Raw genomic sequence first — 12,478 nt, 5'->3', positions numbered from 1 at the left:
AACGGATTTCAAAAAAAATTGATGGTTTGGTTGGGAAATGGAGGTAAGATACAGATTTAAATTGTTCTCAATCTCTGGAAAAAAAAATACTCCCTCCGGTCCTTTTTATAAGAAAAACTTGGACAAAATCACACAAATCAAAGAAACTAATATTTTTTTATAAAATTAACTACTATGCTTAATTCCAATGATGTTTTTCCTTTTTACAAGAACAATCATGCTAATTATCATAAATGTTGATCATACCTATTGGGTGCTTGCAATTTCCCTCCATATTTTTGTGTTGGGAATAAGTCCCTTTGCATTGGTATTGATTATTTGACTTAATTTTATAAAAGTGTTTCTTATAAAAAGGACCAAGAAAAATCTCTAAAGTGTTTCTTATAAAAAGGACCGGAGGGAGGGAGTATATGGTGGGAGATATGAGAATGTGCAAAAATGACATTTAAAGGTGGAAAATATGAGAAGGTGTGAAAATGGCGTGTTTGAAGGTGGGAGTTCATGCGGAGGAAAAAGTTATTTGAATGAGGAAGACAGCTAGTGACTTGTTGCAAATTGTTAATCAAAGTATGCCTAATCAAGTTGTTAGTGATCAATGTTGTTGAAGAGTTGATAGTTCATCAGTTGGTTTTTCAGTGCGATCAGCTCAATGCATTTCTAAAGTTGATCATTTGGTTTGATGTTTTACCGCGTCTTAGAAGATTGCTAACAAGAGATAACTTGTTGAGTAAATGATGAGTTATTTTAAAACATGATGATGCATGGTTCATGCCCCCTTTACAATGATGATGGAAGTGAAACATGTTCTCATTTATTGTTTAATTGCACAATCTAGTATTTGGCAGTGCTGTCTTAGCTGGCTCGGTGTATATACCACACTCTCGTCGGACTAACTTTTCACAATTTGTTAGACTCTTTTATGAAAAACTCTCTTAAAAGGTCTTCACAATCGTATGAGTTATAATTATCTATATAGTTTTTTGTAGGTTCACTATGATATTATTGTTCGAGAGTGCTATTGCACTATCCTCTAAAATGTTTAATTTTAAAGGAATCATCATTCGACTCAACAATTTGATTTCTATGCCATTACCGCTCTTTCTTAAAATTAATTAATATTTAAATAAAACTACAGAATTCGGAGTATATATACATTTCAGTTGAAAAGTTCGACGAATACTAACAATTTCCTTATTTTTAACAATGGTAAATTATGTGTTCTCGAATGATAGTTCAAGTGATAAGAGCTAGAAGACATACTTTAAGTGAGAGAGGTACATGGATCAATCCTTGAAAGATATAAATTATCTTTCCGATATAAGAAAAACAATAGTAATTTATGTAATCGTTCAATTCTGAAAAGTTAAAGACAATTTGGTTCAGGTGCAGCAATATAAATCTTATATTTTCTTTTGTCAATTGGTATATAACACTAGTGTTAGGCTAATCATTATACAATATACACTCTTATATTGCAATTTTTTGGGTCATAAAGAAAAGTTAGACCAACACAATAGAATCAAAAGGGTTGTCTAAATGACCAAAGAAAAGTTTGTGTTAAATAAGTCATTATCCAATCACATTGAAGATAAGTGAGTTAGAATTTCTATATTTTATTTATTAATTTATTTCCAACTTACTTATCCCCAATGTGATTAGATGATGAATTATTTAACCCAAACTTCCTCATATGTTATTTAGACAACCCCGAATCAAAATAGGACCATTCCAAATAGTAACAAAATAGAATAGAATCACGGGTGGTAAATGGTAACCCAAACCCGGTCAAACCGTCCAACCACAGGCCACATAGCGCGGAACTCACTGTACAAACGACGAGGCACCCAATTGTCTTCGTGTCATCATTTGAAAAGTGGTATTTTGACAAGGTATAGAAGGTCAAGATAACCCTTCCTTCCTTTCCCTGTATAGAAAGTAATCTAAAAAAAGTCAAACAATCCAATCAATCTCAAAATCGCTTTCTCACTAACGCAGCCGCAAACACACCACTCATTCCCATAAATCAATCCTCCTTACGTTGCTTATCCTTTTTCTCTCCCACAAAAACCAAAATCCTTAACCATTTTCAATTTCCACATTAATTACCCCGCAACCAAGTGAGTAACCAAGTGAGTTCATGTAATGGCTAACCCTTCAACCCTGCATTCCTGAATAAGTGGTTGAGAGTTCAATTTTCAATTCTTAATACACTAAAAATGAGGTGAGATATTAGTCTCATTAGAGTTTATAAGATACCTCGATTAACATCGAAAAAATAATTCCCAGCACATACCCGGTTCCCCTTAACCTCCACGTGTCCTTCTCCTCCCATTCTTCCTCCACCTCTAACTATATATAACCCACCCGCGAAGCTCCCTCTCAACTTTTCATTCCTCAATATTTTTCAAACCAACCAAACCAAAACCAAATCCCCTAGTTTTCTCCGAAACATAATTCTCGCTAGTTTTTCTTGAATGACAAAACGAGGAGCAACCATGTTAGTAGAGCCAATTCCAAACACCAACAACAACACTATTACCAAACACAGGGCCAAACTTGGAACCTTCTTCAACCAGCATGACCATGATCACCAAGACCTCACCACCATGAACCGCCTCAGCAGCAACACCTCCATCGCCAGCCCCCGATGCTACTACGGCGATGGCAGCACCACTCCGACCACCACCAGCGCCAGCGCCTCCCCTTTCACCATGTCGTCCCCGTGGGACCAATCTTCCTCCTCTCCCTACAACAAATCTCCATGGCAAGTACCCTCCACCGCAATCCACCTCCACCACCACCACCACCACTACCACCATAACAACAACAACGATGATGACGATGACGTCCCGGAAAACGGCCTCATCGGCTCCTTAGTCCGCGAAGAAGGCCATGTCTACTCCTTAGCAGTCTCCGGGGACTTGCTCTACACCGGTTCCGATAGCAAGAACATAAGGGTGTGGAAGGATCTCAAGGACTACACTGGATTCAAATCCAGCAGTGGTTTGGTCAAAACCATAGTAATCTCCGGCGAGAAAATCTTCACCGGCCACCAGGACGGGAAGATCAGGGTGTGGAAGATTTCTTCCAAAAGCTCCGGCACCCACAAGCGCATTGGAAGCTTGCCCACTTTCAAGGAGTATGTTAAAAGCTCCATGAATCCTAAGAACTACGTGGAGGTTCGCCGGAACCGGAGCGCCGTCAAGGTGAAGCACATCGACGCCATTTCCAGCTTGAGCCTCGACGAGGAAGAAGGGTTGCTTTACTCTGCCTCGTGGGATAAGACGATCAAGGTGTGGCGCGTGGCGGATTCCAAGTGCATGGACTCCATCAACGCGCACGACGATGCCGTTAACGCGGTTGCGGCGGCGGCGTTTGGAGGGTTTGTTTTCACCGGCTCTGCTGACGGAACGGTGAAGGTGTGGAGGAGGGAGAAATCAGGGAAGAAGACGAAGCATGTGCTGGATAGAGTTCTGCTGAAGCAGGAGAACGCCGTGACGGCGCTCGCGGTGAACTGTATGTCCACGGTGGTTTACGGTGGCTCCTCCGATGGGCTGGTGAATTTCTGGGAGCGGAGTCAGAAGAGCAGCCTCACACACGGTGGCGTTCTCAAGGGGCACAAGCTCGCCGTGCTGTGCCTCACGGCGGCGGGGAACCTTGTCTTCAGCGGCTCCGCTGATAAGAATGTCTGTGTGTGGAAGAGGGATGAGAACGGGGTCCACACGTGCCTTTCTGTTCTGACAGGGCACACCGGCCCTGTGAAGTGCCTCGCCGTCGAGGAAGAAGAGGAGGAGGGGGAGAGGGAGGGCCAGAAGGGTGATGAAAGGTGGATAGTTTACACAGGGAGCTTGGACAAGTCTGTGAAGGTGTGGCGCGTGGCGGAACAGGCGCCGGAGTTGAGCATGAGCCAAGGGTGGCCTACTCCGAGCCGCGGCGGTGCACCGTATGATTCCCCTGCTGCAGGATTGAATTTGAGTTATTCTTCGCCGTCCCCTGCTGCAGGATGGAGTTATTCTTCGCCGGCGATAATGAGTGGTGGCAACGGCTATGTTGATCGGAATGGTAATAGGAATGGGAGCAACAATTGCTCAAGTCCACAAGGGAATGATAATGAGAAGGGAAATCTGAAGAGCAACAGCAACAAACAAAGTGTTTTACCTGCTGTAATTGAAGGGAGTGGAAATGGGAATGCCAACAATCAACAAGATGAGAAGGGCAATCAGAAGAGCAACAACAACAATCAAACTCCTTTACCTGTAAGTGGAGGGAATGGAAGCAACAATTCAGGTCAACAAGGGAAGGGTGATGAAAATGGCAATCAGAAGAACAACAGCAGCAATCAAAGTGTTTTACCTGCTGTAAGTGGAGGGAATGGCAATGGAAATGGCAACAAAAACAGCTCAAGTCAACAAGGGAAGGATAATGAGAAGGGTAATCAGAAGAACAACATCGATACACAAAGCCTTTTACCTGCTGTAAGTGGAGGCAATGACAATCAGAATGACAACCGCAGCCATCAACAAGATGAGAAGGGCAATTTGAATAACAACAAGAATCAAAGTCTTTTGGCTAAAGATGGTGGAAGTGGAAATCAGAAAAGCAGGAGCAATAATCAACAAGTGAAGGGCAATGAGAATAACAGCAGCAATCAAAATGTTTCATCTGCGAGTGGAGGGAATAACAACAACAACAGCTCCAGGCAACAAGGGAATGATGATGAGAAGAGCAATCAGAAGAGCAACAGAAGCAACCCAAGTCTTTTACCTCCTGTAAGTGGAGGGAATGACAATCGGAACAACAACAACAGTCAACTAGGGAATGGCAATGAGAAGGGCAATTGGAATAACAGCAACAAGGATCAAAGTCCTTTCTCTAAAAGTGGAGGAAATGGCAATGAGGATGGCAATAAGAGCGGGAGCAGCAAAAATCAACAAGGGAATGACAATCTGAATACCACCAACAAGAATCAAAGCCCTTTCTCTAAAAGTGGAGGAGATGGTAATGGAAGTGGCAGTGACAATCAGAAAGGTAGCAACAACAATCAACAAGGGAAAGGTAGTGAGAGTGGCGATTGCAATAACAACAAGAGTGAAGGCCTTTTGTCAAAAAGTGGAGGAAATTCCAATCAGAGAGGCAGCAACAGCAATCAGCAAGGGGCTGACAATGGCTATTTCAGCCAGAGAGGCAGCAACAACAATCAACAAGGGAATGAAAATAACAATGGCAATCGGAATGACAACAAGAATCAAGTTCCTTTGTCTAAAACTGGAGGAAGTGGCAGTGGCAATCAGATAGGTAGCACCAGCAATCAACAAGCAAATCTCAATGAGAACAGAGGTGGAGGAAGTGGCAATGGGATTGACAACAACAACAATAATCAGCAAGGGAATGGCAATCAGAATAGCAGCAACAACAATCGAAGTCTTTTGCCTCAAAGTGGAGAAAATGGCAATGGGAGTGGCAATAGGAATAACAGCAGCAACAATCAAAGTCTTCCATCTAAAAGCGGAGGAAATGTCAGTGGGAAAGATAATCAAGTTGGCACCAACAGCAAGCAACAAGCGAATGCCAATCCAAATAGCAGCAGCAACAATCAAAGTCTTCCCTCTAAAAGCGGAGGAAATGTCAATGGGAAAGACAATCAAGCTGCTAACAAGAGCAATCAACAAGCGAATGTCAATCCATATAGCAGCAGCAACAATCAAAGCCTTCCCTCTAAAAGTGAAGGAAATGGCAATGGGAAAGACAATCAAGCTGGCAACAACAGCAACCAACAAGGGAGTGGCAATAAGAATACCAGCAGCAGCAGCAGCAGCAATCTAAGTGTTCGGTCTGTAAGAGGAGGAACTGGCAATCAAACTGCCAGCCAAAACAGCAACAGTCAACAAGGGAACCATAATCGGAATACCAGCAGCAATAATCAAAGTGTTCAGTCTAAAAGTGGAGGAAATGTCAATCAAACTGGCAGCAGCAACAGCAACAATCAACAAGGGAATGCCAATCAGAATTCCAGCAGCAAGAATCAAAGCCTTTTGCCTAAAAGCAGTGGAAACAATAATGGGAATGGCAGCAACAATCAACAAGGCAATGATAAGAGGAATGACAGCAAAAGCAATCCAACTCTGTCATCAACAAGTGGAGGAGATAGCAATTTGAATGTTAATCGTGGTAGCGCCAACAAGAAGCAAGGCATTTTGTCAGCTAATGAAGGAAGTGGCAGTGGCAACATGAACAACAATAGGAGCAGTAATAATAATAATAATTCTACTAATAGCAATAGCAATAGTACTAGCAGTAATATTAGTGATTCCCAAAATAGGAACAACAGGGTGCAGTTGCAAAAATAGAAATTGCACGCATGCAATTAATCATGTGAATATGTGTATTGATTTCTTGTAAATTGAAGATTTTGGAAAGTTGTATTGTTGTTGCATTGCATGTACATATAAAAGAATAAAAGGCAGAATTGAATGAAATTGGTGGCTCTTACTATCGATGCGGGTCCAAGGAATTTGGACAGTTGGGGTGAACAGCGACAAGAGGGGGTGTGATTCCTTCAACCTGAAGTAAAGGCATGGACCATGTAGTGTTGGATTCCCTCTGAAGAGAGAACACTTGAAACTGGAAGCTTCTCTTTGCCCTGAATTGCAGGGACTAATAGTGGCCTTACTCGTTGAAATGGATAATGATGGACAAGCCTTCGCTTTTGATTGGGCCACAAAAGCATGACGACATTCTTTGTTTTAATTGCTCAGAGTTGAGAGGAATTATGTTTTTATTAAGGTTTTTAGGTATGGTCGACAATGGAACTGTCAACATTTGTGTTTGCTATGCTAGCTACTGGTCAGAGTTGGTTTGGTTAGGCTAAGTGGCATCTATCTTTTTACTTTGTAAATATGGTTTCCTATATATGTTTTTTTTTTTGACGAGGTTTCCTATATATGTTAATTGCCTTAATTAGCTATACATTTTGTAGTTTGTGACCTTTTGACATTTTATGTTAATAAAGTAGTAGTTGTGTATGAATCATGTGTCAATATTCTAGTTTGATTTATAAGTTAAACATGAATGATAAAAAAAATTCTATGTATGTGGGGATTCTAATTAAACAAGTCGTATTTTTATTAAATTTAAGTAAAAAATTCGATTTGTTTTTGAACTATGACTGGTTCAATAGTTGTATATGGTAGTAGAATAGTTGTCTGTTCCCTGTGGGAAAGAGAATTAGTTTGTATCGATTAAGAAAACTCTTGGGACTCTTGGTGCACAAAAAAATTGTCAATTCACAAAATATTGATAAATTTTAATTTAAACTACATAATTAATTATCATGAACAAACGGTTATTTAAGACATTAATTCTCGTACAAATATACAATGGTGAGAAATTTACATAGCTTGCGTGAAGCCCTGGTTACATGCTTGTTTGATATTCTTTGTCTAATTCATGTATTATCCGCAGAAGACAATTCTATTAGTGCCAAGACAATCCATATTCTGATAGTACTAGCCCTTCAAGTAAGTTTTTTCTCAAACACAAGAATCAGAACACGAGCGAAATGGCTTTCAGAATATGTAATAGAATCACGGATCAAAAGAATAGTGAAATGTCAAATATCGCAAAATAGAGTTTCCTGTCACATTCTCATGGAAGAATATGAACTTCTACTTCTGCTGCCTTTCATTGTCTCATATTTACTCGCTTGGAAACAGGATCATTGCTTGTCTCAGCCTTCCTTTTCTGCAGAAGTGAAATGGGGAGAAATTAAGATTTTAGTGCAATTAAGTTGGCATATAAATAGCATCTAATACTTCAAAACACATGCGAATGCAAAAACAGTCATTTCAAGTGCTCCCCCAGGACAAAACGCCTATCCAGAAAATAACTAGTTTTGAATTACATTTAGTTTGCATAAAATTCAGTTTTGAACTAGCCACTGTTTGGTGAACCATTTAAAAAATTTGCATAATAAAATTCAATTTATAAGTAGAAACAAAAGGAAAGGAGAACAAGAAAAAAAATTAGTTCAAATAAAAACTGACTTTTTTTCCAATAATAACAAAACTGATTCTACTAGTGTCTTGGCAAATCCACAGTACAGATACGAGGGTTTCACTACAATCATTGAGATGAAAACAAAACCACGTCCCTCTCTTTCACTCACATTCCTATTCAACTTCTAAATAGATTTGGTTAATCTAGAAATTGAATTCTAGCAACCAAGAAATATGGGCAAGATCTCACTTAACTTCAGCTCAGATTTATACAGGAAGAATTGAATAGTATAAGGTAATTTATATGCACAACGTCCCTCTCTTTTGGTTTTGCGAACACTAATAGTATGGTTAATGGTAACTATTCTCTTATTGAGACAGAAACTAATGCAGTATACCAGCTATGTCATGTAAACAAAACAAGGTCAATAGAATTATAAAATACCTTACCTCTAGTATTGGTATTTAAGATGGAAACAAAAATTATATGAATAATAAAAATAAAAATTGATTTAATGTAAAAACACAATGCATAACAGTGGGAAGAAGGGCTGAAAGCAAACCTTTTCTTGCCGATTCTTCAATTGCAATGTATGAGAATCATGGTGTTTAATTCTGTTGTTTGCTATACCATCTGTTACTTGATGTAGCTTGTGCTCCTTATACTTCTCATCCTTTTTATTATCATCTTTGATCTTCTTGTTCTTCCTCTCTTTTTCCCTAGATTGGTTCTCCGACTTTGGAACTGAACTTGGTAGCCCCTTCTGGTCATGTGTATAACATATCAGCATGACATATCAATCAAACATGAAGTTTGAAGACAGTTTGAATTATTCTGCTCTCCTTAATGTGAAGAAAAAGATCAAATGTGAAGCCAGTCAAGAAGATTAAAAATCATACAGAAGAAATGCGGATTGGGTCCATTACCTTCATATGGAAAGCTTCACTGAGTACATCCAACTCAAAAGGATGTAAGCGAGCTTTTTTCTCACTCACGTAGGTGTTTTGACAGAGCTGACTCAGTTCCATTCCTTCTCCCTTCCTGATATTTGTGTCACCCACCACATTGCGAAGATATGGTGTCTCTGAAATTGACAATGGAAGTGACTTCTTGCAGAAGATTTCATAGTATGGCCAAAGCCTGTACTGACTTATGAGATCACGAGCACCTCCAAGTTCTCTATTGCCTGATTCCATGAAATAACCTTACTAAACAAAATATATTGAAAGGAATACGAACTTCATGCATTAATTACAAGTTCTCAAAAAATAAAATAAGAGCAGAAGATCCATCCAGTCTAGATCAATGTTCTGACAAAAACTAATCAGCAGCACCTAATAACAGGGAATGACATGTTTTGAAGTTTAACTAGAAAACAAAGAATATTCCATATAGTTTACTAGCTTAAACCCACATGCATTTTACACATAGTAATAATAAGAAAAGGTAACATGAGCACTAGTTTACCAAATAATCCACTGCAGGTAATTTAACATACATGATAGAACATGAATCAAGTCATCACTGACTAAACGTCAAAAGAAAGGTGTGAATTCACATTTTTAAATGTTAGAGCAAGCCTTGAATAGGATTTTCAGAAATGATCATCTCATGATCATAAAGGTTTATTAAGCTCTGTTTGCTATATCACTGACTATAAACCTAACAAAATTCTCTGAATGTGAGGCTCTGATGTCAGTGAAATGGTGAACCAAGAAAGTCTAGTGGTACAAGAAAATAAAACATTTTATGTGATAAAGAAAGCTCTGCCGACTACTAATAATCTTTTGTTTAGAACAACCCATTGATTTAATGTGAAATTACAAAAGAATTATTATTTTCATTCTCTAAGTGATCATGTTATGTATGCTATGCTCCGTGGTAAACCAAATGCTTCAGTGTTCCTGTTCAACTACTCCAACAAAGTAATAACAAGAACAAGAGCAAATCCATATTGTGAGAAAGTATAGTTATCATGCACATTTGCACCATCATTAAAAATAGAAAAGAAGGCTACATGTCAAATTCTTACCCTTCCCAAATCCTTTTCCTTTACGATCCATCCTTCAGATGATCTCACAAAATGCACCTCAAATGCACCTACTTGTGGAAAGTTAGTGCCTGAAAAATTAGACAACTGAGGAAGTTTATAAGCAATGAAATTGTAAACTTAATGAAACCTGTGAGTATAACAACATCTAAAACATACATGATATATGTAAAATCATGCATCAAACTAAACTCCCCATGAAAAAACATATGAGAAATTGGATTTTCCAGCCATTAAACAAAAGGGGAAAAGAAAGCTACCCCAATATCGAAAAACATGAAAATCAAATAAAGATGGAAACTTTACATGTTGGGGAGTGAATTAAAATCAAAAAGAAGGAAATGCAATCAAATAGCCTTGGCGAAACAAAACCCAGAAAATGAGTAAAAAGATACCTGGCAATGAAGCAGAGATTAAGGTTATTGTTTGCAAAACTCAACAAAGGGTTCACAGTTCTTGATTGTTGAAAAGGAAAATGGGGGCAACCTGTGGAATCAAGAAGAAACTAGAAATCGCAAAGAGTGCTAACAATTGGGATTAGGGTTTTCTTCTCCGAACAATTGGGATTTTTTTTTATAAACCTACAATTGAGATTATAGGTTTTTTTTTTGTCAAAACTGGGATTAAGGGTTAAAAAGCTCATGAAGTCATATATGGGCCATACAAAGCCCATGGTCCTAATTTTTTATTTATTAAAAACCTATGAATGATTCACCAAAAATACTTTGGGATGGATTTTTCAATACCCTGAAATTTCTTTTTACATAATATTTTGAAGTTTAATAATATCTTCTAAAAAATTCATTGTGCATTTTTACATTTTTTAAATTTCATGTTCGGACTTTTTTTAATTTTTATTTTTACTTTTGTAAGTTCAAGGAATTTCTTTCTAATTACGTTTTAAGGACTTGAGTGAACATTTTCTTTGCTTCTTACAATTTTCAAATTCAAGTTTTGGAAGTGTAAAATTGTACATGCAGAAGTTCAAGTTCAGTTCTGAAAATATAGAAAAGATAATATAATATAATATATTTTTTTGAACAGTAATATAATATAATATAAACACAATTTAAGTTTGAGTTCTGAAAGTTCCATTTTTATTTTTATTTCCTTTATTTGCGTATGTGGGAAGAAAGTTACTGAAGATGAAAAAGTATTCCATAAGGAGGAACAACCTCCCTAAAGAGATAGGACCTCCAAAGGGACAGTTGCACAATGTTGTTTTCCTGAAGGTTTTGAGGGAAGAGAGAGCTATTGTTATCTTGAATTATTTTATTTTTTGTCAAGGAATTAATTTTTTTGGTCAAAAGGAATTATATATTTTCTTTTTCAAATTGCAAAGATATTATCCCCACACAATTAAATTTTATTTTTTGGTCAAACCACACTTATTTTAAGCAATTGGTAAAACATGGACCTACAACGTGAATGTAGCATGTTGTGAGCTAATTTTTACTTTATAGGCAAATGTTAGTAAATTAGTCATTCTCAGGGTTCGAATCTTAGATTCTTATAGTCTTTATCATTCAGCCTCTCAAACCCTTATATTCTCTAACTCTTAACACTTGAGTTAACCTTCGAGAAATCTGTTAGATTAATATTTAAAAGTCCAAAATATGGAAGTCAAGGTAGATTGGCGAATATCAATTATCATCAACAACAACAACAATAACTACGCCCAACTAGAACTTTATTCCATGCATTTAATTTGAAAAAGTTTCCATAAAGGTGTGAGTGTGTGACCAAGAAAATAGAAATGGGAAAGTAAACATGATGAGGTCTATATATTTGAAGATAATTGCATACTCCACTCTTATGCCTTTAACTAATCACTTTCATTTTTGCAACTTGTATGGAGTTTTCCTGCTTGAAGACTATTTTGGTATTTTCACATATAATAATATCAGAGAACTTTGTTCTCTAAAAAAATAATATTAGAGAACAAAGAAAAATGTATATCCATTTATTATCATTAGTTTAAATTAAATAATGATTAGACGGCCGAGCATGAAAATCGATTGGGGGGATTGTTTGAACTTAATTAGAGATCATAAATTTATAAAATAATTAAATAAATAATGATTAATACCTTTATAAATTTTAATATGAGACAAATATCATATAATTTTCTAATTTAAGATTTTGATTCATTTATATACTCAATTGTTTCCTATATATAAATCATTTTAAACGAATTCTCTTAGATTAAGAAAATTAGTTACTAGTAATAAATTTGTAAAACAAAACTATTAACTTTATTAGATTACCCTTATTTAACCAAATGAGTTGGTGTAGTGGTTCAGCACTTCATCCTTTAAGTAAGTGCTTTGGGGTTCAAATCTCAACTCTTGCGAATAGAAAAAACTCCTTGGCCAGCCCCTACAGCTTAGTGCGCTGACCGTGGGGCGAGGGATTAGTCTCACGACTGTCGGC

At 37.3% G+C, this 12,478-nt stretch overlaps 2 protein-coding genes across 5 annotated transcripts; one reads left to right on the top strand and one right to left on the bottom strand.

The window, feature by feature from the left end:
• Positions 1-2,398: 2,398 nt before the first annotated feature.
• Positions 2,399-6,985, top strand: LOC130747419 (uncharacterized). The gene has a single exon (XM_057600358.1). The coding sequence runs from the start codon at positions 2,475-2,477 to the stop codon at positions 6,345-6,347; it is 3,873 nt and encodes a 1,290-aa protein (XP_057456341.1). The 5' UTR covers positions 2,399-2,474; the 3' UTR covers positions 6,348-6,985.
• Positions 6,986-7,321: 336 nt separating this feature from the next.
• Positions 7,322-10,633, bottom strand: LOC130747418 (probable mediator of RNA polymerase II transcription subunit 19b). 4 transcript variants are annotated; one of them, XR_009022383.1, is made up of 5 exons: positions 10,441-10,633; positions 10,028-10,116; positions 8,922-9,181; positions 8,558-8,837; positions 7,322-7,740 (listed from the first exon to the last, which is right to left on the bottom strand). XR_009022383.1 is itself a non-coding variant. In XM_057600357.1 (5 exons), exons 2-5 carry the CDS (start codon positions 10,056-10,058, stop codon positions 7,681-7,683), a joined length of 552 nt encoding a protein of 183 aa, XP_057456340.1. In that variant the 5' UTR covers positions 10,059-10,132; positions 10,441-10,633; the 3' UTR covers positions 7,322-7,680. The 4 variants fall into 4 exon arrangements, 2 of the variants coding, with proteins under 2 accessions (XP_057456340.1, XP_057456338.1); XR_009022382.1 differs by having other exon boundaries at positions 8,558-8,829; XM_057600357.1 differs by having other exon boundaries at positions 8,558-8,758; positions 10,028-10,132.
• Positions 10,634-12,478: the final 1,845 nt, after the last annotated feature.

Source organism: Lotus japonicus, chromosome 3, assembly GCF_012489685.1.
Source record: "Lotus japonicus ecotype B-129 chromosome 3, LjGifu_v1.2".
Classification (NCBI taxonomy): Eukaryota; Viridiplantae; Streptophyta; class Magnoliopsida; order Fabales; family Fabaceae; genus Lotus; species Lotus japonicus.
Note: the sequence above shows the minus strand (reverse complement) of the source record. Positions and strands in the feature narration are given on the sequence as shown.

Excerpts from the sequence above, each read along its gene's own strand:
- LOC130747419 (XM_057600358.1), top strand. The coding sequence starts at position 2,475 with ATGACAAAACGAGGAGCAACCATGTTAGTAGAGCCAATTCCAAACACC.
- LOC130747418 (XM_057600357.1), bottom strand. The coding sequence starts at position 10,058 with ATGGATCGTAAAGGAAAAGGATTTGGGAAGG. Across the intron at positions 9,182-10,027 it reads AGGAAAAGGATTTGGGAAGG|GCAATAGAGAACTTGGAGGT; the intron begins GTAAGAATTTGA and ends TCATGGAATCAG. Across the intron at positions 8,759-8,921 it reads GTGAAGCTTTCCATATGAAG|AAGGGGCTACCAAGTTCAGT; the intron begins GTAATGGACCCA and ends ACACATGACCAG.